We start from the raw sequence: 27146 nt of genomic DNA on the forward strand, positions 1-27146 counted from the left end.
AATGGCAACATAGTGAAAGTACACTGGCTTAAGAAAACCAGGCCAGGCAGAACAAGGTTTTCTATGTACCCTGCCTAGGCCTCAAACATTCTACTGGTGTCCATTAGATGTGAAATTAATCCGTTGCAGTTCAGGTAAATTCTGAAAACTTGGTTGTCAATTAGGACTTTATGTAGTTGTTTGATTCTCCATTGCTTCACTTATTTTCTGATTAGCTAACGGATAGCTCATGTGGTCGCCACACACATTGTTATCTTCATTCATTCTATTCAATGATATATGAAGTTATTGTCCTGCCTCAGAATGAACCTTCAGAATTAAGCCATGACAGTTCAAACTCTCTACCTCCTAAAAGTGGAAGCCTACAGAGAGGATGGGGTAATTGTGGGAGCTTGAGGTAGTATTTGGCATTTCTGATGTCCAGGGACACAGCAATGCTTTTTACCAAGTTTGCATAGTTGCACTTGTAGACCCAACTCCACATACCCCTTCCCTCGTTTTACTTGGCGGCAACAGTAATGAACTATCGGTCGCTTTACAAAGGCTCACACAATTAAGAGACTCAGGGTACAATGCAGTATAATTGCATAGATTTTGGCTGGAAGGGGATTAAATTAAAGGATATATGATCATGGATAAAAAGAAGTGAAATATCAGGTCAGCTTTAATTTACTGTTGTGACACAAATTTCTTATTTCACATGTATTCAATCAAAAGTGTATTCAGAATAATCAACAACAAAAAAATACGAAATATAAAATGAGGTATCAATCTGCTGACAGTGTGGAAACTTCCTGCAAGTGTTCCCGCACCACACTGTCCAGCACGGCATACACGTCTTTGCAGGCCTTGCTCGCGGCATCAATCACACGCTCCAAGTGGTCCTCGTGTAGGCGGGAGTTCATTTCCAGTAAGGCAATCTGGTCAGTCTTTGGCAACAGAGCCAGGGCTGCCTGTGGACCACCTGCAGCCTCCTCAACATAGCTCAAATCTGCCAGTGGCGTGTCCTCAATGAAGCCCACTGAAGAGGCACACACGTAGTCACGCATTGGGATGCCAGCATCCATGATGGCGAGAGTTGCAGCATTTACGCATGCGCAGTAGTTGCCACCATCAGCTTGGAGAATCTAGAAATATGAAGAAAAAAAAATAATGAGAATGATAATCGGGTACCACAATAAATGATTAAAATATAGTGTTACGTATTTCATCTTGTACCAATACTGAAGTAACATGTTAATTCTACTGAGCCTCATTCAATCTACCTGCGGAGTCCACCTTGAAAGGACTTTATCAACACTATTCAAAGGATTCTTGGACACAAACATCAGATCCTGCAACAACGGTCTATTAATTGATATCCTTCTTGCTAGTGCCTGTAACACTATCCTAGCTAACTGGAAGAACACAGCTGTCACTTCCTTCTGCCCCTGGTTAAACTGGGTCTCCTTTCTGAGAAGAGCAGATAACACCTCCATGCAAAACTCCCCTTGGATTGTTTGCAATACATCTATATGGAACTCCCTTGATAACTATTTTGTCACCTCTAAACCACCATGAAACCCTACTAGGAGTTCTACACCCTGCACTCCTGTACACCTTCCCTCTCCTGTCTGTCTACAACTACAAATAGTAATTAGAATTGATAACACCTCCTCCCGAAGCCCTACGCGGAATCTTTAGATAGAAATGAACATACATTCTGAATCATACCTGCATCTAAATGCTCTATAAACCCCCCTCGATTTTCCCCACTGATACATGAGTTTTGATTCTATACCTACTAGCGTCCCTTCCTTTTCTCTTTATTTAACTCCGATCATTTCATTATACGTCACACCTTATCTATTATGGGTTTACCTAGATACCAGATGATGTTCTGTTCTCATTGGTCACCTGTTGCTGGGATTTTGTGCTGTAAACCAGACCTTTAAGCCGCAAGTCAACCCTCCAGGAATCTACGTATCAAGACTGTACTTTTTAAAATGGACCCTTGTGCCATCTGTACATTTGTTTTTGGAAAACTGCTCAATAAAATACTGCTGAAATTAAAAAATATTCTACGGAGCCTCTTGCCTTCAATTAAACATGGGATCTTAACCAACATCCAGAACCTCTAGGGAAAAAAAACAGGAACTGAGCAGTTTTAATGTACATATAAATTTGCAGCGCTTGCCACTTTGAAAGGGTTAGGTAGCTAGTCACTAGTCAACTGTTTGCTGTAATTAGGTTATGCTGTGCACAGTGTATAAGTCCTCATTTGACGGGCCGAATGGTCAGCACGGAAAACAAAAATCTTAATTCCTCGAATTTCACTGAGGCAGGTAAGAAATAATGATTTCTTATTGGCCATCATTTTTTGTAAGTATTAACAAAGATGTGGGTTGACATCATAGAAACTGCTCTCAAAGCAGCATGCATTTCAAAACAGCCATCAGGCTTTAGAATAAAAGCAGAACTATTTCTAAATGAAAGAGGTGCTGTATAATTTGCCTTTCAATATCAAAAACTCTTTATTTGGTCAAAATTTTAAATGATCATAAAAGAATACATACACCTCCCAAATTCATAAAATGGCATCATTAAAAACCAATCATGTTACAACATATCATAAAAAGGATCAATTATGTTCTAGGTACCTCTCACAGATCTCGTAACCAACCCCTTTCTTTTCCTCAAACAAGCCCATAAAAAAGAGGCCATTGAGAAACAGACAAACGGGTCAGGTAAAGATTTTAAAAAGTATAAGGCCACCAACATTGTGTAAACCTCATCTTATTTAAAATCGGCATCAGGTAGGCTTTTCTTTCCTTTTTATATAATGTACAGAAAAGGACTAAATGTATCTCCGATTGAGTTGATGCATTGTCACACGGACATACACTTAAATCATTAATGCTATACGAGTTTTCAGGATAGCCTAGCATACACACTATCAGGTTAGTTCTAAACCTTAACAAAATGTATCTATGCTGTTGGATATTTACTATTGCTAGATATGAGAACCCTCCCTCCATCACAGGTGTGCTTCCATGGTATAACCGGAGAGCATGTTTCCCCACATCAATTTTCAACCTCTTATATTCCGCCATTCGAGAAAACCCATCGATGACCTTTTGTTTGGATATCCCTTTACCTACAAACCGATCGTTAAAAAGTTCCGGCAGCCCTATTTCTTTAAAAGTGTGCTCCACATAACTCAGCCACCTGGATCTCTTCCTGTGATCCATGTCTAGGCAGCTCTTAATAATTAGCTGCATAAGCGGAACAGAATCCCTCCTCCAGATTGAGTACCACAAGAGTAATGGGGACACTTTAATTTGATCAGCGATATATGGGATATCTAACTCCATATGTAGTATACGATTTAAGAAGGATGGAGGGAAACCTACTACAGATTTAAAATATTTATTCTCAGCTATCTGCTGTGCAGTAGAGTTGGCCACCCCCCAAACTCCTGCACCATAAGATACAGATGCTTTTACCCAGGCCTGATAAATGTTCCTAATGGTAGGGAGGGGTTTGGCCCCCAGTTTTTTAGCAAAGGATTTCAGTGCTGTTATACCCCTCTCCATGACCCTCTTTCTGCCTTCTACTAGTTTTTTCCAAGAGAGATCTTTATCAAAGAGGATACCCAAGTATGGGAAAGAATCTACCACTTCGATTTTGTTCTCTTCCGAATAAAGAATTGGGATTTTATCTCTTTTTCCCGCCCCTGCTACGATTACAAACAACTTTGTATGGTTAACACATCTGGAGAGCGCCCATAAAAGAGACATTCCTTAATCAATCTCTGTAACCCCAGCCCCGTCCTAGCTATTAAAACAGCGTCATCTGCGTACGCCAGTATGGGAATTCTGTGTGTTCCAAAACTAGGGACATCCTCGGTTGCCGTTAAAAGTGCTTGCTCTACTCCATTGGTGTACAGAGAGAAGAGGTAAGGAGCCAGCACGCATCCCTGCCACACCACCCTACCAATTTTAAATGGGCACGCGCAGTCTCCATTTTTCGTGTAACGGACTGAAGCAGTTGCATTGGCGTATAACTGCCTTATGAAATTCAATATAGCCAGGTCGACCCCCATTGACTGCATTATACTCCACAGCTTGTCATGGACCACGCAGTCAAAGGCTGCGCTCAGGTCCATGAACGCCATATATAGTTTTCCTTCCTTTATGCTAGTGTACTTGTCTATCGTCAAGGCTAAGTTTAGGGCATGATCTATAGTGCCTCTCCCCTGCTGGAATCCGTATTGGGCTTGGATAAGGATGTTATTTTCCCTTTCCCATTTCTCTAACCTTGACAATAAGAGTCGGCCCATTAACTTTGAAGTTGTGTCCAACAGGGAGATAGGTCTATAATTATTCAGATTAGACGTATCTCCCTTTTTGTAAATGGGGACAATCACTCCGGAGGACCATGATGAACGGGGACCAACCCGGGTGATGCTGTTCATAACATTTGTCAGTAGCGGCGTCCATAGATCTACATTTTCACAGAAAATATCTATTGGAACGCCGTCGGGCCCTGGAGCTTTCCCCAAGCTCCAGCCCATTCTTGACCTCATTGTAAGTAAACGGAAGTAAAGGGTTTGACTTTGAAACTGTTTCTGGCCTTTTAAGGCCCGGTTGGATATATGTACCACAAAAGATTTGTTCAAAGTGACAGACCCAAGCTTCCTCTCCCACATTTATGTCTAGGGACGGGTCAATTTCGGTTTTAAAATACAGGGCATTTATCAGTCTCCATAACTCAGAGCTATTTCCGAGTTGGGCAGCTCTATCTAATTTGCCTTTCCTTTATGCATAGATTAGTATTCCCTATTGCATAATTTGACCTATGACTGCAGCATTATGCCTATGGCACCGCCAATATCCAAGCACAATATTGCAACTTTGGAGTGATATTCAATGCAGCCTTATTTTCCTATCAACAGAATCCGAAATATCACAAATTGCATTATCACACATGCCTCCGCTTGAGCATGACAATCTTGCACTAAGATCTAAGCAAGATTTCCTTCAAGACCATAGGCAAAGTTCAGAGTGCTAAACCATCTTGTCAGACTCATCTTGTGCCTGAAGAGCTTCACCCTCAATACGTTTGCCCTGATAAACTATACATTGGCTCTAGGTAGAATTTAAAAGTGCTCCACAAAAGCATAAAATAGTGGACATGTGTGCCACTAGACTGTTCTTACCCTACCAAGCAATCGGAGGACGCCAGAAACTCAACCAAACAAGCTTATCTTTTGCTAGTTGGTACAATACAAGCATTTTTTGACATGGTGGTCCTACTTGGCCGACCCACTGCAAAGAAAAAAAAAAGCTCTGTAAAGCCTGGATCCTATTTAAGGATGATATTTCTTTTCATCACAATAATCCCAAACCAACCTCCCTAGAGGTTTCCTTAAGACCCATGCTGGTAGTGAAGTTTTACTAGGACTACATGGGGATGGGAGCAAACAGTGCATGTAAAATTACAGCTTCAATGGTGTTTGGAAGACTGTGACCAACGGGGACATAAGAAGTACTATTACAAGATCTCTCCCGCTGCAGAAAATGTAGCCACAAGAGTTGCTCGGAAACCGCTTTGCAGCTAGGGCGTAAATGTGACCACCCTCAGAAAAATTGAGGTAATGTAAGCGTGTCATAATTAGGACACAGGCACAGGAACAAGGACAGGGCTATGAAGAATAAGTCAGTGGTAAGAACTTAAAACCACAAATAACACAGAACAAGCATTGGCATAGCCAATAGGTCTCGCCTTTGGGACCTTATAAGTGTTTAGTTATTCAGCACAATATCCTTGGTGCAACAACATTAACTGTTGCATGGCTAAGCACTTATAAGGTCCCAAAGGCGAGACCTATTGGCTATGCCAATGCTGGTTTCCTTTGATCTATGACCAGCATTAGGCTGAACCATGAGCTTTCCATCCAAGATTGGGCTGGTCCTCGTTGCAGCCCTTCAGTATGCCGATCATACAATGCTGATGGACTGCACACAGGTGGGTTTATCATATTTTTTAATCAATATCAAAAAATATAAAGTCATCCGCAAATACTTGTGGTGAAAACTAATATAGTTGTATCTGGACATGGGAAATCTAAAGGGGCCAGTTGTTACATAAATGGTTATCGGGTCCCACGATCAAACAAGTTCTGGTACCTGGGGCTGTGGTTTGAACACCTGGAGAAACACATAAAAATATCTTATGGGTTTGAAGAATAAAACATACTTGGCACATGCATTAAGAAAGAAATCTCCATTTAAACTTTCCATGCCCCACTGTCGCCTCAATTTTCCATGTGAGCTTTAAGGAGGTGCTGAAAGGCAAAGTTAGGAAAGAGTTTTGTGGTCGATTTCTTTTAACTAAGCCTAAAAATCTGTTATCTCTAACTTCTTTTGTAGTATCAAAATTCACCTGTCGTAAATTAATTGGATTGAGTCTTATGGCCTTTGACTCTGAAGTGTACATCGACCTTCAAGATAATCAAGATAAAGCACCCTGCAACAGAAACTCCAATTACTGGCAAATGTGTTTTTAGACATAATTTAAGCATACCGCTTTTTTAAAATATGCGCTGCTATGGAATATTGTGAAAATAGCTGGGGTTGGGCACACAATGAAACACAAGGCAAACATGAGCAGGAAACAAAGAACGGACACGCACCGACATGAGAGGAGGTGGAAGGGATGAATGCTTTAATTAACTGCTCCAACTCTGAACGTATCCGCACACAGATTCTGAACAGATACCGGAGACCAGCCAATCCTAAACATTGATACCAACGATTTACGGGGAATCAAAGGCCAATAGGGGTACAGAAAGGCCAAAATAATGCATGCAGCGATTAGTGCCACAAAGGAGATTCACGACGCCTTTCCGCTGCCACGAGGAAAATCCTCTCCTGACCCGACCTAGGGAGGGGCGGGGCTGTCCTGTCCTGGAGAGAAGCTATAGGACGGATCCAACTCGTGGGAAAAGGGGTGGTTTGCGATGAAATGAATGGAGTACAATGCACTTCAGCAAACAGGAGAGTTGCTTTGTAACTCTGGAAAAACATGTTAAGCCACAGGATGTGTATTAAACTACAATTGTCCGTCATGATTTTTGGGAAGAACAGAAGTAGCAGCCCCTGTTACAGAGTTAAAGCTATCTTCACTTGAAAAAGAAACATCCTTTGCTTTTCTGGATATTGTGGTACAGTCCACTGAACTTCATGTCTTGGTTTTAGACGGCTTCGGAAAACACGGAGAGCTAGCTCTACCGTCCTTTTGGCCACTGAAAAAAGAAGTTTTTTTCCAGCGGGTTTTGAGCGACTATTTTTAGAGAAGAGGCAAACCATTTCTTAAAAGCACAGTCTGAAATTTAAAAAAAGAATATATTGGAATTATAATAATGATCTTAATGCACTGGTCATATCAAATGCATTGATTGACGCACCAGCCGCCTTCATCGGTTGGCGCATACTTTGTATAAGCCTATCTGTGACCAGCGGGTAATGGGAACCACATGACGCGAGGCTTGTAATGTGGCTCAGTCAGACTGTAGGTCGCAGAGAGACCCACATCCCGCTAATGGGCTGAGGTGATTAGAGAGGGCCTGCTCCCAGTTATGTTCCTCTCTATTACTGAACATTCTGTTTCCAGGTAACAGGAAATGAAGGCGGCAGTGGCATTTAGGCGAGCACGTACTGTTTCCGGTGAGAGACTAGTATCACTGATCAGTCCGATTTCTGTCTTTAACAAGTCGGAGGGGTGGGCGGTCGGGAGTGCACGCGCGCGCAGGAAATGGCCTCACGGCAAAAAATAAATAAACAAGTGGGGGGGGGAGTGCATGCGTCTGACGAGAAGGACGGGGGGGAGAAAGGAGGAGGGAATGAGGGGTAGTGCAAGCAGAGCAAGGCTTAATGAGATAACAATGGCAGATGGCGGCTGCACGCGTTCACGCGCACATGCACGCAAGCTTTAGGCCCGGAAAGCTTGTGGGTAGGACTTTGAAAAGCCCCTTGATAAAAGTCGAGCAACAGCGCACGCGCTGCTGTAGGCTCAACCTAAAAAGGTCTGGGGTAGGGGTGTGTAAAACTTGCATAATTTGCTTTTCCATAATTAAGCAAAACTTTGGAAAACTGATGCGAAATGCAAATCTGTCATTTGTCACTGTTTTAGTGCACAATATACATCTACGCATCTCGTTTTGTCGAGGATACATTTCCTGCAAAAAAACCAAAGTCCAAACAATATAGAACAGTAGCAAACAGCCATTTGTATTCTTATTTTTCCTGTGTTTGCTGTATATTTCTTATTGCGAATGGTACATATTTATGCAAAGTGGTGTAAAGGAATACGTTTGGGATTTTCGCATACCAAGCTTAACTAAAATTCCCAATATTACACAAGCGTAATTTACATTTTGCCCAGACCTGGTCTAGGGTCTTCTACTTCAACTAGTGCCTTCAAAACTGTCTGTAGTATTAATATTGTTAATAGGTGCATTGACCCAGAAGAACAATGCTCAGCGACAAAAACACAGACTCAGGCAATCAGACCAGTCACAGTCAAAGGCCATGGACCTGTAGTTATTACTGAAGGAGGAAGGTTTTCAGTACATAAGAGAAGTGAGGAACGTAAACATAATTGAGCCCTTCAATAGCTTATGTCCTGTTTCTTAGGCAGCAGGTGCAGCACATGCAATTTCTATATATCAACGAATGATGAGGATCATTGATTGACTGATCGATCAAGAAGTACTAGGTGGCGATCGGACTGGGTGAGAGTTCATCAGAGGTGGCAGGGTGCAATTCAACTCTTAAACTTACGACAGCCAAAATGGGAAATTATCCCTCTAGTAGGTGTAAAGTATTGCAGGACTCTTCATCCATAATATATCCATAAGAAAGCAGAGGAGGCAGAATAAATATATGGTACCGAAAGGCAGTAAGGCCAAGTTTTCAACAACTGCATCCTTTCCTCTGGGCCTCTGTGCCACCCCCTCTGCACCCAATACTCTGCTAGCAGCAGATACTGCAGTTTCTGCAACAAGGGATTATTTTTGACCGCAGACTTTACGGACATATTTCCTAGGTAGTCAAGCAATGCAGTTTTTATCTTAACTTCATAGAAATATTTCTTCCAACACACCACTGCTGCAAGCAGTTACACCAGTGTTGCAATTTTTATGCCTTCCAGTCATACAAATGATTTCAGAATCAAGGGGATCCAAAAAGTGGTATTAATGTGGATCTACAGGAAAGGAGTTAGAAACTTCACTCAGCTAGCTTTGTCCTTGATGAACGTGCTCAGTATTTCCAGCTGGAAACCCTACTCCCGATCGGGGTTGTGCTCAGCTAATGCCTGGCCTAGATTTTATTGCGATTGCCCTAGAAAACAAGTGTAAGCAGTTCTAAATCCCACAAAGAGCATATGGCAAACTCCCTTAGACTATGCTGGATGCCTCTCTCTCGCAAACCATAGCTACATCACTACAAAGATGAGCTAGGTTTTTTAAAGATTTAAAAATATGTTTCCCTAATTGACTCTCATTGGAAAGAAAGCCTCGTAATGCTATTCCTTTCATTGTGACAAGAGTGATCTGGATCAGATTAGTATGTTCTTGAGCATGCAGTGTTCTAAGACAAAAAATGAAGGAAGGGAAAACCAACAAAAAGAAATAGGGCTGGGGTGCTGGCTCAGAGGCGGACCTACAACGCATACATGGAACAGTCAGGCGTGCCAAAAGCTTAACAAACGTAGCACCAGTGCAACTGTATTTCTTGCTGTGCCACCAGCACAAGTGGTTCTATGTTTCATAAGCTTAGCAAAGGAGAGGACCATTTATAAAAGTATGTCAGGTACTTAGCACTGTTGCAATTTCTTGACATTCCAACCTCCCAGATTTCTCCTCAGCCTGTGTTACTCCAACATAAACGATCCTCTAACTTTTAACTCACCTGGACGTATATATCGATCTGTGAGCGGGGGTACAACTGTGTCAAGATGGCAGCCTCAAATGTCTGCTTCAAGTGCAGAGTCATCTCGCTGGACCTGCGGTCTCCATGTGGCCGGCGCTTGCGCTCAGCGGTACTGAAGGTGGCCATGCTGAATTGACAGTTCACCACCGCCTTGTCATGAAGTGTTTTGCTTCGGGATCCTCGGATCTGGAAAGGATTTTTTGGGGGAAAAGAAAAGAAAACCCGTTAACCACTAACCCAACATACAGGATACATTCACATACAGTGAAATGATAGGTGAATAATTTACAGTCAGTTGTTATCCTATAATATTGCCTGCCCATGACTACAGGGACCAACCCTGGAGAATCCTACCCTACAACTAACCTACTGGGCAACACAAAGGCCGCAGAGAACGCTATGAATGAAATGGGGTATTTTTGGAAATAAAGCATCATCCTGAACAACAGAGACTTGAGATACATCACATTATACATTTGATCCATCCAGAGTGAGATTTAGCCCCAAAAGACAGTAAGGAGGTTTACATAGCAACATGGAGATTTTAACAAATTTGATTATTAGTTAGTGGATAAATACCCACATCAAGTAATAATTGCAGTCCTTGTGAGGGTAAAGCAATAAAGTCCCTAAACAAACCGGTACTCACCTCCATGGTAGCTGTGGCACAGAGCAGCCAGGCTTACCTTGGAGGCAATGTGTAAAGTATTTATGCAGCACTAAAAAACAGTAATAAAGTTTGTAGGAAAATGCCTCTTTTTAGGTCGAGCCTACAGCTGCTAGTGTGGCATCTTGCAGTGTGTCTCATGAGACATGGGTTGATTTGTACCCGGCCGAGGCTGATCAGTGACAGTGAGATATGAAAAGATTTCCCTTCAAAAGTGTCTACACAAAGCTCCCATTCACAACACTTTTGAGAGCTTATTACTGGCGGTGAAAAGTTGCTGTGAGCCTAGTGACTGTTTAGGGGTCGAATGCTCTAGGGCACCAATTATTATAACATTTTAAAAATGAATCTGTAGAATGTGTCCAGTTTCTATTGTTTTATTAAGTTATTTATTTATTGTGCCATCTTCCACCTCACTCACTCCTCTTCCTTGTGCCTCACACTGCTCTTCTCCTCCTCACTGTCCTTGTGCCTCACGCTGCTCTTCTCTCCCCAACCTTGTGCTGCAAGTAGCTCTTCGCCCTCCTTCCTTGTGCCTCCTGCTGTTCTCCTCTCTCGTTCCTTGTACCTCCTGCTGTTCTCCTCACTCAGTCCTTGTGCCTCACGTTGCTCTTCTCCTCCTCACTCTCCTTCCTTGTGCCTCACGCTGCTCTTCTCGCAACTCTCCTTCCTTGTGCCTCCTGCTGCTCTTCCCCTCCTCACTCTCCGTCCTTGTGCCTTACGCTTCTCTTCTCCCCACTCTCCTTCCTTGTGCCTCATGCTGCTCTTCTCCTACTCACTCTCCTTCCTTGTGCCTCACGCTTCTCTTCTCCCCACTCTCCTTTCTTGTGCCTCACGCTTCTCTTCTCCCCACTCTCCTTCCTTGTGCCTCACGCTGCTCTTTTCCCAATCTCCTTCCTTGTGCCTCACGCCGGACTTCTCCTCGTCACTCTCCTTCCTTGTGCCTCACGCTGCTCTTCCTCATGCTCCTGTGTGCCTCATGCTGCTCTTCTCTCCTTCCTTCTTTGGTCCTTACGCTGCTCTTCTCCTCCTCACTCTTCTTCCTTGTGCCTCACGCTGCTTTTCTCCCCACTCTCCTTCCTTGTGCCTCCTGCTGATCTTCTCCTCGTCACTCTCCGTCCTTGTGCCTCATGCTGCTCTTCTCCCCACTCTCCTCCCTTGTGCCTCCTGCTGCTCTTCTCCCCTCACTCTCCGTCCTTGTGCCTCATGCTGCTCTTCTCATCACTCTCCTTCCTTGTGCTTTACGCTTCTCTTCTCCCCTCTCTCCTACCTTGTGCCTCATGTTGTTCTTCTCCTACTCACTCTCCTTCCTTGTGCCTCACGCTGCTCTTTTCCCAATCTCCTTCCTTGTGCCTCACGCTGATCTTCTCCTCCTCACTCTCCTTCCTTGTGCTTTACGCTTCTCTTCTCCCCTCTCTCCTTCCTTGTGCCTCACGCTGCTCTTTTCCCAATCTCCTTCCTTGTGCCTCACGCTGATCTTCTCCTCCTCACTCTCCTTCCTTGTGCCTTACGCTGCTCTTCCTCATGCTCCTGTGTGCCTCATGCTGCTCTTCTCTCCTTCCTTCTTTGGTCCTTACGCTGCTCTACTACTCCTCACTCTCGTTGCTTGCGCCTCATGCTGCTTCTCCTCACTCTGCTTCCTTGTGCCTACCGCTGTTCTTCCCACTCTCCTTTCTTGGCCCTCACGCTGCTCTCCTTCCTTGTGCCTCATGCTACACTTTATCTTTAAGTATAGCGGCTGCGCCTTTCTTCTGTTCTGCACGGCTCATCTTGCCCACCCCTATTTTTTATTAATTTTGAAGAGACTAACATATTTCCCCCCCTCCTGCTTCACGTTAGGAGGCCTCCCCCTCCTCTCCGAGCACAAACACAGAGTTTCCTTCCTCCCACCTTTCTCTTTTTGTTGGCATCGAGTAAGGCAGCAACAGGCCCGGGCACCTGCTCAGCCTCAGCGCAACACCACCTCAGCAGCAATTAAGCACCAATGCAGCACCACTTTAGCATCTGCATCACCTCAGCAGAGCACCAAGTCAGCATCACTCAGCACCACCTAAGCACCAGTATAGCACCACCACCTCAGCATGACTCCACCACATCATCACTCAGCATCACCCACACACCACCACCTCAGTCTGCCCTCAGAATCTGGCATCTGTTGATCCTCCTCTAGTGTCAGTCCACTGCTCGTGTTGTAATTCAGGTACTATTTCCCAACCCCCACTCTCCTGTGGTATTCTTGGTTATTTAGAAGTTAACAAAAATGCTTATAACACTTTTAAATTATAACTTTCCAACATTACGCACAGACACAATGATCTACAACATAGATTAAAGACACTGGCAAAGTCAATAGCTCTGGCTAAATACCTATACGGTCCCAAAGGCGAGACCTATTGGCTATGCCAGTGCTTGTTTTTATTGTCACTCCCATTTTTTTGGACTGATGCCGCTGTATTTTTCTTTCTTTCTCTGTGTACTGGGGCACTGCTAACCAGGCCCGTGTATGTGCTCGGACCTTAAAACATGTCATATTTGGCTGCACTTCTGATTGGCATATTTAACTTACTTATAAGTTCCTAGTTTATGGTGCAAAAGTGTACCCAGGGCCTGTAAGTTAAATGTCACTGGCGGACTGCAGCACATATTGCTCCACCTCTAAAGTGACAGTGAACAACAATTCTCCATGCCAGCCCCTGCCACCTAGATTGGCAGTTTTAAAACAGCCAATTCAACCTGGCAAAATAAACCTTTTGCCAGGTCTAAACCTTCCTTTTTATACGTTACCCCTACAGTAGGCCCTTGGTATTTCAAACGTACAGTGTGTGTGGCTCTTCCAGTGAAAAGCACTGTCTTACATTATATAACATCGTATAATACATAACTTCAGTTTGGGAATAGCTAGAAAGTGATTCAAGGACTTATTTTACTAGTAATTTAAAATCCAATTAAATGGTCAAATCTGATTTTATATTACTATTTTTTTTTTTTAAATGGCACTTTAAGAAAGTTGTCCTTTTCCAGCCAGTGCTAAATGTGACTTACTGCCAGTGTTCAGTGTCAACTAATTGTTAACGGTTTTTCCTGTGGTGAGATGTTTATTACTCCCAGACATTGGACAAAGGGCTTTGGTGTAGGCATATGTTTTTCTCTGAGCAAGATGGGCTGGAGGGCTGGGCCCAGCCCCTTGTAGACATTCAAAGGAAGCCTACCCTGTCACTGGCTGATATAGCTCAGCACCTAAGCCTGCCTTCCTAGCCAGCCTGTCTCCAAACTTCGTAGGAAAGGGAGTAACCTCAGAAATGGGTTGAAGTGACCACAAAGGAAGGTTTGCCCATTGTGACCACACTAACACCAGGAATTAACTGGGGGAGAAAACTAGAGGCACAGGGCGCCCGGAGCAGGCCAGCCTCAAACACAAATTGTTAAACACAAATGGGGCCGCTCCCGGTATTGTGACCGAAGGTTCTCAAGTTTGTGGACATCTCACAAAAGGTGAAGGACTGGCCTCATGCGCGCCGTTGAGGGGAAGAGAGAAAATGCCTGACCTATGTTCGGCATGCTCGCTTAACTACCCTAAAAAAAATGGTTAGAAGGGTGAAGAAAAGGGCCAGGAACAACCATCGGGATGCACTATTGGAAACAACACAAAAAGAAAAAAAACAGACAGAGTGGTATGTGTCACTACATACACTCCTGTATCAAACAAAAGTGTGTAGGGTCACCCATGGGAACTTTTATTCCATTGGTTAGGAAGTGGCCAGAATTTTCCCCCACCCACAGGCTGACCAAAGGCATACATGTGGCACCCCAAGTACCGTCTTCAGAACAGCTGTGGAAGGCAGGAGTAAGACTGCACCTGCTATTGTGACATGTGAGGAGACCCTAGGAGCTGGACCTGCTCCCATTTGTACCCAGGACTGAGGATTGGACTCCAAGGGTCAGTTGGCTGATCTCCTGTTTAGCTACAGGGACACAAAAGCTGCAAGAAGCCCACTTTCCTGAAGGGCCCAGCTGACCAGTTCCAACTGGACCACTCCTGTACCCTGCTGGAGGCTTCTGACCTGTAAATGGTGGCCCAAAGTTACCGAGGTCCTTCGATAAGTGTCAGAGTGTACTCCTCCTGCCTAATCTTAAAAGCTAGGACATAAAAACATTTTCAAAAGACTTCTGCCTGGAGAGCGGAACCTACTTGCAATCCGATCCGCCATGGGTGCATCACCAATGGGTTCAACTTTGCTGCAGCTCCCTGTATGATATTCTCCACAGCAGCAAATCAGATTCAACGGGCCCGAAAATGTTGAACCCTTCCTGCTACTGCCTGGCCCAGATGAGGGAATCCAACCTCCAGAAGCGAGACCAAGTGTGAAGGTAGAAGTCTTCAACTATAAAAATCCATATCCCCGGTTACTCTTATTGGATTTTTGTCGTTTTAGTGTAATTTTGTTCATTAAAATGTCTATTATTAATTGGACTGGAATTTTTATTGTGTCGTATTTTCAATTTTGACTGTTTCGATACTTTTAAATGCGTTACACATTTTGATAAGCTAAGCACAGCTACCAGGAGTTGAGCTCAGGTTTAAATTACTGAAACCCTTTACTGGAACCAACAAGGATAATGCCATTATTGCCAGAGGTCGACTATCGTTCACTTCAACTATCTCACAGCGTCTAAATGCAAAATAACAAAAATCTTAAATCAAATTAGTAAAAATTTAACAAACAAAATTACACAATTCAAACGGAGGAACCAAAGATACAAAGTGGAAATACCACCAAGAAGCACAAAGTGCCAATGACAGACCATCATCATTGTAGAACAGGACCTAGGTGCAATTTCAAGTGGACGGTGATGGATGCGCGGCCGGTACACTAAATAAGTTTGTTCTGAGCAAAGATTTTACATTCTAACTTTAGTCCCTCAAGTCCCAATCCACCACAGGAGTACAATTTGGAAGCCAAACAGGACCTCGGAGGAGGTAGAGGGGGTGTACGGGGGCCTTAAGAGATTCACAGGGTGTCAGGCAGAGGCCAGCAGCAAGCTCTTGTCCAGATACAGGAGGGACCTCTTGTAGCTGGTTATATACCTGTAGCTTAAACAGGAGGTCAGCCTTATGAGTATTAAAGCCCACATATTTGTTTTGGGTGCAAGAGAGAGCAGGCCCAGTCTTTCAGAGCTTTTTCCAGGTTGCAGACAGCAGATTCAGTCCTCTCCTTACCTGCCTCAGGTCAGGTCAGTGTTCTGTGTCATGAGCTACACGTATGCCTGGCCCGAGCTAGTGGTTAGGAATGACTTCTGGGCATGCCCTAAGCAATTGGGTGAAAGTTCTTGGGGCCAACCTTACCCACTTAGGGCATTTTCAAGACGAAGAAAGTCTTCGGCCACACTAAACCTTATCTCGGAGGGCTGGATGTGTGTGTGTGTGTGTGTGTGTGGTGAGAATACTATGGTAAATCTAGTGTCCTACCGCATCGAACAATAAAATCCAGTTTGAAGCAGGTACGTCAACAACCAGACAGTTGATACATAAGAGATGTCTTGCATCCTGTTCTTGACAAATGAAGTGCGCCCCTAGTTTTACATGTAAAACCCAGAGACAGAAGTCTGGTGAGACAAAAGCAGAGTTTTCTAGAAACCAGACAAAAGATACACAAGAATGGTCTTGCATCCTGTTCTCACCCTTTGAAATGCACTCAGAGTTGCATGTAAAATCCCAGCAGACCTACTAAGCAGGATTTGACACCAGATGTCAAAAGGATGATCACAGCCCCCCACCTTTCATTTCTGTGGGTTTCAGACCAGTCATGCCTGCTTATTCAAGTCACCCTATTGTTTGCTTCTGGGAAGCATTTTATACCTTTTTCACACCTATTCAAATGCCACTTACTGGCTGGCAGAAGTCGAACAGCACATGTAAATGGGCCTCCATAGGCTCTAGACCCGGAAAAGCTAACTTTTGAAAAGTATCTTTTCCTTAATTTACAGGAAAAATTCTGTTTCCACCCCTGAATCGGATTTTTTCAAATAAATATTGAAAAGTTTTTTTTTTTTTGTTTTTTACATATAGCAGAATTAGATGCAATAATGTAATCCAGTTAAAATAGCTACTGTGGCTTTTTCATGTAACACTAAACGTATACATGTCCTACTTTTAAATGCCATGTACCCTGCCTTATGGAAAATAGGACCTACAAATTGGTATTTAAAAAAGGGTTTTGACCTGTCAAAATGGTTTCTTTGACAGGTCTAATTTGCAGTTTAAAACTGTGATAGCCAGGCTACAAATAGTAGGCCTGCAGTGATGTTTGCACTGTCACTGTAGTGAATGGCACAATGGGTGCTGCAGCCCACTGGTGACATTTACCTTACAAGCCTGGGTACCCTATGTACCATATTGTACAGACTTATGCCAATCAGGTGTATACCAATTTCATTATGTTTAAAGGGGGCGCACAGGCACTTGAACACTGGCTAGCAAGGGCAAGTGCACAGAGTTTAACAGCCACCAAAAACATTCCAAGCAAATATTTGGGGATACACCATGCAAAGGACGGTCAATTCCTACAGGGACACGGGCTAGGTGTACATAACTCGATGCCTTTGGAGTGGAGCTGGTTACAGTTTACGGACTGGTGGTAGTCTCAGAAATATCTTTGCCTGGAGAAGCAGATGTATTTTGGAAACAATCACCATTTGTGACTCCAAGAAATATCTGTCTTGCATCTCCAATGTTACAGATATTGCAGGTAAGAACTGATCCCACATTATTGTAAGATTTAACAGTAATTAAAATAATTAAATCTATATGGTAATAATAAACCATGTGTTATCCTTGAAAAATAACGTAATATGCAGTCCGAGGAGGGAGATGGAAATTAATAAAGCAAAATAATACCGAAGGACTGCTATGTTCAAATGAATATTTGTTTGCAAACCTGAAGGCAATGGTTACATTTGAAATACCCTTTCAATCTGAATAATCATTAAATAGGAACGCCCCAATTACGTACAAATAATGTTCCTTACTTCTAGTCCCATGCTTCCTGGTCAAAAATCTTTTTCAATAACTGCCTGCACCTCAGACAGGAAACTTCATGTTCAAACATAGGAAATGTAGGTCCCATCACCACTGGCAGGTGCCATAAAAACAAACAGGAACCAAAGGATGGGTAGAACAAGCATTAGAAATGCAATAGGTCTCACATTTGCTTAAGTTAGAGCTATTGGCGTAGTAAATGGCGTAAATGACAATGTCTTTTATCCAAGTGTTATGGAGTGTACGTGGTGTGTAGTGAAGTTCCCGTTGCACCAGTTACATTACAGATGGACACATTCGTTTTTAGGCACAGGGAGATTAAGTGATTTGCCCAGATTTGCATGAAATTTGAGTCTCCCGCTAGACTGGAACCTGGTCCCCTAGCTTTAAAGTAGGCCACCCTCGGCGTTATGCCATACCCTCTCTCCCACCACTTTCGAAAACTAGACAAATTTTTCTTTTTGAACCACAGTGCTGCGGGTGAACAAATGTAGCTAAAAATATGTTTTTAACTTGGTACATACAATGCAAATATAAACTTTCTCCTCTTTGCCGCACCTCCCGAAATGCCATCTCCTACCCCCTGTAGGTGCGGATACCCCAGGTTGGGAACTCCGGACTTGTATGAAGATTTGGCGTTTCTACACCTAGAGGTTAACCCTTTCTTCGCATTTTATTAAATGAACTCATGTATAACGTTTTTCATACAACGGTTGCAACGGCAGTTCCATAGAATACGAAGTCAGCTACTCAGAATTAGACTGATTCAGAGTTAAGAATAACAGGTCTCAGCAGGAATTAAGCCAGCAACATGGCGAGGCCACCATGCCAGCCACAGAAGGGGCTTAATCATGGGATCCCGCAGTCTAGTGCTGCACACTGTTCTCATGCAGTTACTCCACAAACCCAAGGATACACACAGCTTTCAACCTGAATGTAATACTGTCAGGTTCATTTATAAATCTATGTTCTTTTTTATTAGTCCGTGGGTTAGTTATGTGCAGAAAATCTACCTAGGGTGTAGCTTCCCTTGGAAAGATGCTTCAGACACCACGGACATGAACATAAGGAAGGTTTGCAGCAACCTTAAGCCAAATTGGACATAATGAACGCTTTTAGTGAAGGAGGGGGTAAAAGACAGCGTGTGAACTGAATTGTCTACATTGCTTTGTGAGCTGTTTTTTGTGGTACTCTATATTTAATTTTCTTTTCTTATGAAGAACAACCCAAGAGTAGGTAGCAGGAAAACCTGACTGGAGCCAGGAACTCCATGACACCTGATGACTGCCTTGCTTCAGTGTAAAATGCACTATGTCCTGGAAAGCTGACCTGAAGAGTAGACAGTGGTCAAAGAGACCTTAACATGAGACAGGAGATCTGAACACGGAAAGCGGATGATAGGCCTCAGAACTACTAGAAGAATTCACAAGAAAAGGGGTCCTCTAACCACAGCACCTGAAGTGGCAATTACAAATTGAAGTAACAGTGTAGGGGAGAAAAAGGAAAAATAAATATATATTTTTTAATAATTAAAAAACAATTCGGAAAAAAACACGATAAAAATTGGATCGATATACAGATAGCAGCAAAACAGAATATCCAATGTGCATTTTGGAATATAATCACCAAAGAAATAGGCACAAAAAAATCATTACAAGCCATCCCAGTACCCCCAACAGAATGGGAACCATACCAAACCAAATTATAGAAATTAAATAACAGTTCAGAAAGTACGAACAGATTGGCAAGTAATCCTGGAGTAAACACTTAAGATAATGGAGCTCCACCTCCCTTTCTAATTGAGCTATATATTAAAAAGGCAAGAACATCGGGAGCAATGGGTCCGGATCAAATTCCAATCAAGGTCCTCCAAAGCATTCCAATACATAAGAAGGGCTCAAGGCTGCTTCCCGGTACCTACAGGCAGATAGCACTCCTGGATGCAACAGGAAAGATTTTTGCAGCAGCAGTACTAGATCATCTTAAAGACTGGGCTTTTTCATTAGGTCTAATTCCTTTATATCAAGCTGGTTTTAGACCAAAACACTCGGTCACTGATAACATCGCAGTGTTGCAAACCATAATCGACAAATATGTAACCTTAAAATCTCAGGTCGTGTACGCTCCTTTCATCGATTTTATGACTGCATTCGACAGGGTGGACAGAGGAACGCTCAGGAGAAAAACTTCATAAAATGGGTATCCCGGACAACTTACTCCATGAAATAACATCACTGTACTCCGGAACTTGGTGCCAAGTCCAAATGGGGAGGGAGAAGGGTCTCACAAGCCCTATACCTACACCAAATGGCCTCAGACAAGGATGTCCTCTTGCTTCCCTACTGTTTTCCCTATATCTTAGCGAATTGCCTGAAAGCTTTAAACAGGTCTGCAACTTTCTACCTAAAATTGCACTGCATAAATTCCACACCATGAAGTATGCAGACGATGTAGTCATCCTAGATTTAACACCATTTGGCCTGCAAAGGAATCTGCAAGCACTCGATAAATACACAGAAGAAAATTACTTTATACCGAAATCCACAAAAACAAAAATAGTTCAATTTTCTGGAAGGAAACGGAGTGTGAACTAGAATTGGTCTCTAGGATGAAAACTGCTGGAAGTGGCAGATGAATATACATTCCTAGGGAGAATTTTCTAAAAATCCCTACAAAACTTACTACACATACAGAATTTGAACCGGAAAGTTGACGTCCATCTGGGGGCACTTCTACGTTTATATGCCTCGACCAGTCAAAGGCATTTTTCCTTCTCTTCTTCAGGTATATAGTGCTAAGATCCCGCCAGTACTATCATATGCTCTTGAATACATTCCTCTAAGTAAATGGGAATATTTGGATCTCAAAGAATGGAAAGTCCTCTAGAAACTTACAAAGATGTCTCAAGCTGTTCCGGTACAAGCGCTCCGCCTCGAACTTTCACTAGTTAGCTCTTATGCCAGAGGAATTAGTAATATTATTAGATGGACATATAACCTCCTCCATGCGGAACAAGGAACGCTACGATCCTCATTAAAAATAGAGACATTTGAACAAGGTTCACCGAAATATGTATTTTATAGGAATGTCTCAATTGCTTTTAAAATATCAAATGTTAACATAAATTTGCTGCAATCTTGGACTCCTGCCCAGTTGAAACTCTTTTTAAAACATCACCAAGATTAGGCTTTGATCTTGACTTTCAGCAATGTTCCAAACTGACACTGTATAAAAAATATGCTGAATCAATCGTTTACAAGAAAATACAGCAGTATATTCATTTTAATCTAAAGCACGGTGTCAGGCGATCAATTGTATTACTCCGACTTGGGATACTTCCCCTAAAATCTTTTACCTACAAGTGGTTTCCAAATGAAAAAACTAGTAGTTCTTGTAAACTATGTAACGGCGGGAAGCAAGACCTTGAACATATGCTATTTGCTTGCCCAAGTGTGTTGGTTGTAGAAGCAAGACAAAGGTTTATACAACCAATCCGCACAAAAAGTAAAATTAATTCAGAACTTGATCTTGCTTTGTAAGGCTCCGCCAAACGAATTTGTACGTTACAATTTATTCAAATTTTTTAAATCTTTTTTAACTTTGTATTAGTATTACAATTCTTATTATCTTATTTATAGAATTTTAAGGGAATATTTTATGTATTAAATATTTGTTGTTCTCAACCGAGAACTAAATCAAATAAACTTGAACTGGCAATAAATTCGGAATTCCTGATGTCTTGGCAGGACAGTTAAAGGCCTCGTCACTTGCTCTTGTGTGTGCCTGCCACACCTGCATTCCTTCCAACCCTCTAAATTATTTTAGACCCCCCTACTTCTCTCTCCGTTGCTCAATCATTGCTCAATCACAATTCCAGCAGTGCTGCGCAGTTGACTAGAAAACAAATCATGAAAACAACCACAGCTACTCACCTTTAACCTCAAGACCACACAAGACTTCATCAAGCTGCAAAAGCAAATAGGCCAGCACGATCACCAGCAAACCCATGTCCTGTTCATGTATGCAAAAATATTCTTATTTATAGCTCAGCAGCCAAACCAGTCGGAAATATCAACAAATCTTTGGCTAAAGGTCCATTCCCAAAATAACTCCCTAAAACAAAGAAGCCTTCAAACAAAGGATCCTTTAAACTTCTGGTCAATAACCAATTTTGTTTATAGTCAACAATATTGAAAGATGGGCTTCAAGACAAATATCTACATTCATCTAAGTAACCATCTCTCAGATTACCAAAACAAATTCTGGTATGGTTGTGGCATGAAAGTAGCACTGAGGTCCACACAGGATGATTTAAAACACTGCAATGAATTCAAATGGAGAACCAGAATACATATCCTTGACCTCTCCCTTGCCTTTGATTATTTTCATCTCTACTGGGAATTGGACACCAATCTTCCTAAACAGATAACTTTAAATGTGTATTCTAGCTAGACCTCCACTGTTGAGGCTGGCACATCTGCCCATAATACTCCCTACTTGCCAACTTTTTTTGGCAGCTCGTCAATAACAGCCTGGTGCATTCCTGCAGGGACATGGATCATTATGTTACCTATACTGGAACTGCTCAATGTGGCATGTTAACAATAACTATTGGATTTTTATTTAGTGTATGAGAGGTGTGTGGCAGTGCATTTACATGCAGAAATATTGCCAACTCATCACACACAATTAACTCAGAAAGAAAGAATGGTACTTTGGGAATTGAATCTGTGACTTACCAGTCACACACCCCAATGTAATGTGTGGCAACTCACTAAGCAGTCCTTAATTTGCAAAATAATAAATGCTGGAGTCCAAAGTCTTGCTCAGGAGCCTATACTTGACAATTTCAAAGGTTGTGAGAGCTGAATACCAAGACTTCCTAAACGTGATTCTACTGTGTGCCACTTTCATCCACAACCAGGCATTCCCTGTGCTTTTTTCCTCACTCCAAGATTATTAGGTCTCGCCTAGGCAGCGTGCATGCGCTGCGCTAGGAAGGCCTTTAGCCATCGGTCTTACCTTTTCAAGCACTGCACTCGTGCTTTGGGCGACATTAACCTTGCGGGACCGAGCAGCGGCGCACCACAAGCACGAGTGCAGTGCTTGAAAAGTAAAGACTACTCTCCCCAGCGCGCGCACCACTCGTGGGCTCCATTTCCACCCTCCCCACACCCACACACCCCTCCAGTCCGCGCATAAGCAGCTCTTCAAGCGACGCTTCACCCACTCTGCCACCGGGACCTCTGCTTCAATTGCTGCCTTCAAAAGAACACCCTTCGGAGCGCATTTCTCTTTCCAGCACCCTCCTGATGCACCCAGTTCAGATCGCAGTGCAGTCCAGCGGGACCAACACAGCAAAGAGATTTACAGTCTAAGGGCAGTGTTTTTGTTGCCTGGACTCAGTCGCACAGTTGTACAAACAGTGAAGGGGGCGTTTCATCAACACTGAAACCGCTGGCCTGAAAATGTTGTGTGCCAATAGAGGGACATGAGATGCTCTCAAATTTCACTGGGGATCGATCTGTCTGTTCGTTTCGCTCTCCCTTTCTCTGACGCTCCTTTACTCTGTTTCATTCCCTCCCTCACACACATTCCGTTCTCACTCCCTCTTCCCCACATCTTCCACCCGCTGTAACATTTGCACATACTCCTGAATCGCAGACACACGTGATCATCTGACTGACCACCAGTGTTTCACATAATCTACACTCTACAGCATACTTATGACTGTTTCTTTCATTGTTCAGTTGCTGCTCATGTCTCGCAGCTAAGTATTAAAACTGCCCACGTCGTGTGTCCAGAGGCTGTGGTCCAAGGCCCACCTTTGACCCCACATCACACTGCTAGGTAGGTAAACATGACCCAGCAATTAACTGCACCTATTTCATCAGCAGTCTGTTGTGCGCGTGCAGAGTCAACAACACGCCCCTCTCCTGACAACACCCCCTCCAGCGTGCCGCTGCCCTGCCCAGCAGTACGGGTCCATGCCCAACGCCGTGGAATCATAGAGGTGAACCCGGAGCTAAGCCGACTCAGCTTTTCATCCTTCCTAGGTGAATACAGCTGGCAATACCTACTTCCTAGGTGGTACAGTGCTCGCACGCAGGTCAGAATTTGTTTGGTAATGCTTGTGACTGTACCGTGCAGCATGGACCGCTGAGTAAGTAAACTAGTATTTGGCTTGAATGGCATTGATGGAAACGCAGAGGGAGAGGTTAAGGGAGAAAAGCAGATGCTTTGATGACTTGATGTGGCTTACTCCTGACTTAGGCAGTGCTGGGAAACTACATCTGCCTCCAGGTGACCACGAGCACACTAGCAACCCACCCCATGAACCGCGTGCGCCCCCAAACCTCTAGCCTTTTGCCACTGTCTCACAAAAGGTGTTTAGTGCTTTTGTATGGATCATCATTTTTTCATCGTTTATTTATTTTGATTTCAAACACTTTAACATGGATAAACACTTATAAGGTCCCAAAGGTGAGACCTTTTGGCTATGCCAATGCTCGTTTTTCATGTTTGCTTTCTTCCTTGGTCACAGTTGTGCCATTGTCCTTCCTTGGTCACAGTTTTGCCATTGTCCTTCCTTGGTCACAGTTTTGCCATTGTTCTCTTGCTCCTGTTTCACTTGTGGGTTTTTTTCTCTTTTGTTCTGCAGCAAAGTCTGATGAGAAAAAAAATGTGTGGGACCCTAAAAATGAGGGCCACTGGGCTGCACCTTCAACTACCAGCTCAAGTTGAGAACTACTACTAAGCCTAATATGTTGGTACCTCTACATAAAGGCAGCCTTACCCAGGAATATTTAACAACATCTCATTGAATAAACTAAAACTGTACTTTCACCAACAATGGGTCCTCATATAATGGCTATGAACTTAGCTCTAACCCCATTTCTGGAAATGCTTGTCCTACCCCATTGCTGCAAGCAGGGCTGGCTTTAGGGCGATGCAACAGGTGCAGCTGCACCTGGCACTGACTGGGGGGAGGGGGTCGCAGTGTTCAAAAATAACTTTTGGTTTACAAGCACATGAACTTCCTTGTGCATCCAGCAGTTTAAGACACAACAACGTCAAGATAACTCCTGTGATTAATGTTGCTACTGGTGAGAGATCAGAATTTTGTGTAGTAGCAGTTTAGACTCATCGTAAAGTAGTGCGGAGGGTTAATGTGCTGATGCAAAGAACGTGTACCATGCAGATCACAGAGGTGAGTGTGAGTGAACTAAGAGTAGTGCTATAAGAATATGAAATGTTTGTCAGAGAGAGGCATTGGAGAGATGAGGTGCAGTGGTAGAGAGTTGCAGTGAGGAGATTTATAGAGAAAGAGGTCATGGGGAGGGGACACCAACAACGACTGTTGCACTGGGTGCCACCAGCGCTAGAACCAGCCCTGACTGGGAGAGTTAGAAACACCCCACCAAAGCTCGTGTCTAGTTTTTAGGTCTCACCTGCGTTGCAGCGCATGCGCTGCTTCGCCTTGGCGAGAACTATTGTTGTTGCTTTTGTGTCCAGCTTCTCTGGAAGCGGGGTTGGTGTCCGCCCTGTCTCCATTAGGCCCCGCCCACCCTGACTGTATATTTTGCTCGCCTTGCTCGTTAATGATGCATGCAGGTAGAAGGGAAACCATTTCCTGACCAAATATTAGCGAACCATCGACCTACAGCCACTTTCTTTTTGAAAAATTCTTAATCGATGCAAGACTTTTCATTTTCAGTGCCTTGAACGAAATGGTACAATGTGGGCTGACTTGCCTCAAGGGAAATTCATATGGTTCATAAACTCAATTGAAGCTCCAGAAAGGCAGAAAAAAAAATAAGAAGTCGACTTGCAGAATTTCTGGGTACCCCTGGGACTACAAAAACGCATTTTGCATTGAGAAGCTGTTTCTGTTTGCAGATGCTGTACGTGCTTCACTCTGGGCAAGCCATGATCCGATAACAATACAGAGGCCAAGCTGCTCTGTTACTGGTGGATGTCTCGCACTCTCGTGTCATAAACACAAATTTCTGCTCCTGTTCTACCCCGCAACCCGTTTAACGCCCATGGCCCGTAAGATCGAACGGCTGCCCCTGCGGGAGGCAGAAGCGTTGCTCCTTTCGACTGTTTCATTTGAACGCAGAAAACGATGGACACAGGTAATGGGATGGAGGAGGGAAGCGAGTGTGTAATGTGTAGGAAGGAACATTCCTGAATGTGTATTATTTGCTGCCTGTCTGTAGAACAAACTAATAATCTAATTTAAAGTGTAATGGGTGGCCCGCAGGGGTCATGGTGGCAGAGGACATTACAATTGTCACCCTTATGCACTACTGTCCTCCACAATCCGACACAAATGCTGGACCATTGGCTATCAGAGGAACTGCCTCACTGTAAGTTTGGTGCGCCGCTGTTATCTTTCAGACGTCTTACATTAAACCTTTATGTTTTTCAAAGACAAGGTACCAATGAGGGATCTGTTTTTTAAATTTAAAAGCTTTATTTCAAATAAAGGTAGTACAGAGAACAAGAAACCGACTATACAAATTATTTCATTAAAAGAGGGGAAAAAAAACATCAAATGAGAGGTTTATGTACAGAAGAAAAGAAAGCTATTTTAAATTTTTAAGGGAATAAGGGAGAGGAAAGAAAGGGGGGAAAAGAGGGAAGGTAAATATTCTAAAACTAATAAATTGCAACTTACATCGGAATAAGAAAGATAAAACTAAAAAAGCTAATATATATAGTAATCAAAAAATAGTAAAAGGTAAGGAATGAGGAAAATAAACGTTCAAGGAGGTTTTAAATTTTCAGCATTTAAACGAGCGTTATCAGTGAATACTAAATAAGTGGTAAAGGGTAACCAAAAGAGATCTCTATTAAGCAAAGGTTTACAAGAGGAGGAAAAAGCAATTTCAAGTTGATGCATATGACAAAGGCTATTCCACCAGTGTTGAATGGAGAGTTTTGTTAGTGTTTTCCAATTTAGAGTGATGTGTTGGAAAGCCAAAGTGAGCATGAGCTCAAAAAGACCTTTTTTATGAGGGAAAAGGTCTATGGAATCAGAGACTTCCAGAGAAAAGTAGGGGGATAGAATAGGGAATAGAAATATTAAATAGGCGAGACACATAGGACCAAACTTTCTCCCAAAAAGAGGAGACTGAAGGACCGAGGAAAAGAAGGTGAAGAAGATCGGCATTAGGGGAACCACAGGTCCAACAGTTTGTATTAGTAGAGTGAGAGAATTTAGCAATAGAGGTGGGAGTGAGATAAAGCCTATGGTATAGAAAGAACATAGATTGAGTAAGAGAAGCGGAACAAGAGATTTTTTAGAGAACGGGACCAAAGTTTGTCCCAAAAAGTAATAGTCCATTCACATCCCTGGTCAGATTCCCATGCAAGTTCCAACTTGGTTTTCATACGCTCTGGATAAAGAGCTGAGAAATATTTATAAATAGGAGATGCTTTAGGAACGAAGGGAAGAAGT

The 27146-nt window shown here is 43.1% G+C and overlaps 1 protein-coding gene across 1 annotated transcript in view; it reads right to left on the minus strand.

Annotated features, from left to right (window-relative positions):
* Positions 1-646: 646 nt before the first annotated feature.
* Positions 647-27146, minus strand: part of EXOSC4 (exosome component 4) — a 31120-nt gene continuing 4620 nt past the window's right edge. The window contains exons 2-3 of the mRNA XM_085604546.1: positions 9957-10163; positions 647-1127 (exon numbers count right to left, since the gene is read on the minus strand). Of these exons, the coding sequence (XP_085460672.1) occupies positions 768-1127; positions 9957-10163 (567 nt within the window). The 3' untranslated portion in view covers positions 647-767. The remainder of the gene's footprint in view (positions 1128-9956; positions 10164-27146) is intronic.

Source organism: Triturus cristatus, chromosome 5_1 (genome assembly GCF_964204655.1).
Source record: "Triturus cristatus chromosome 5_1, aTriCri1.1, whole genome shotgun sequence".
Taxonomy (NCBI): Eukaryota; Metazoa; Chordata; class Amphibia; order Caudata; family Salamandridae; genus Triturus; species Triturus cristatus.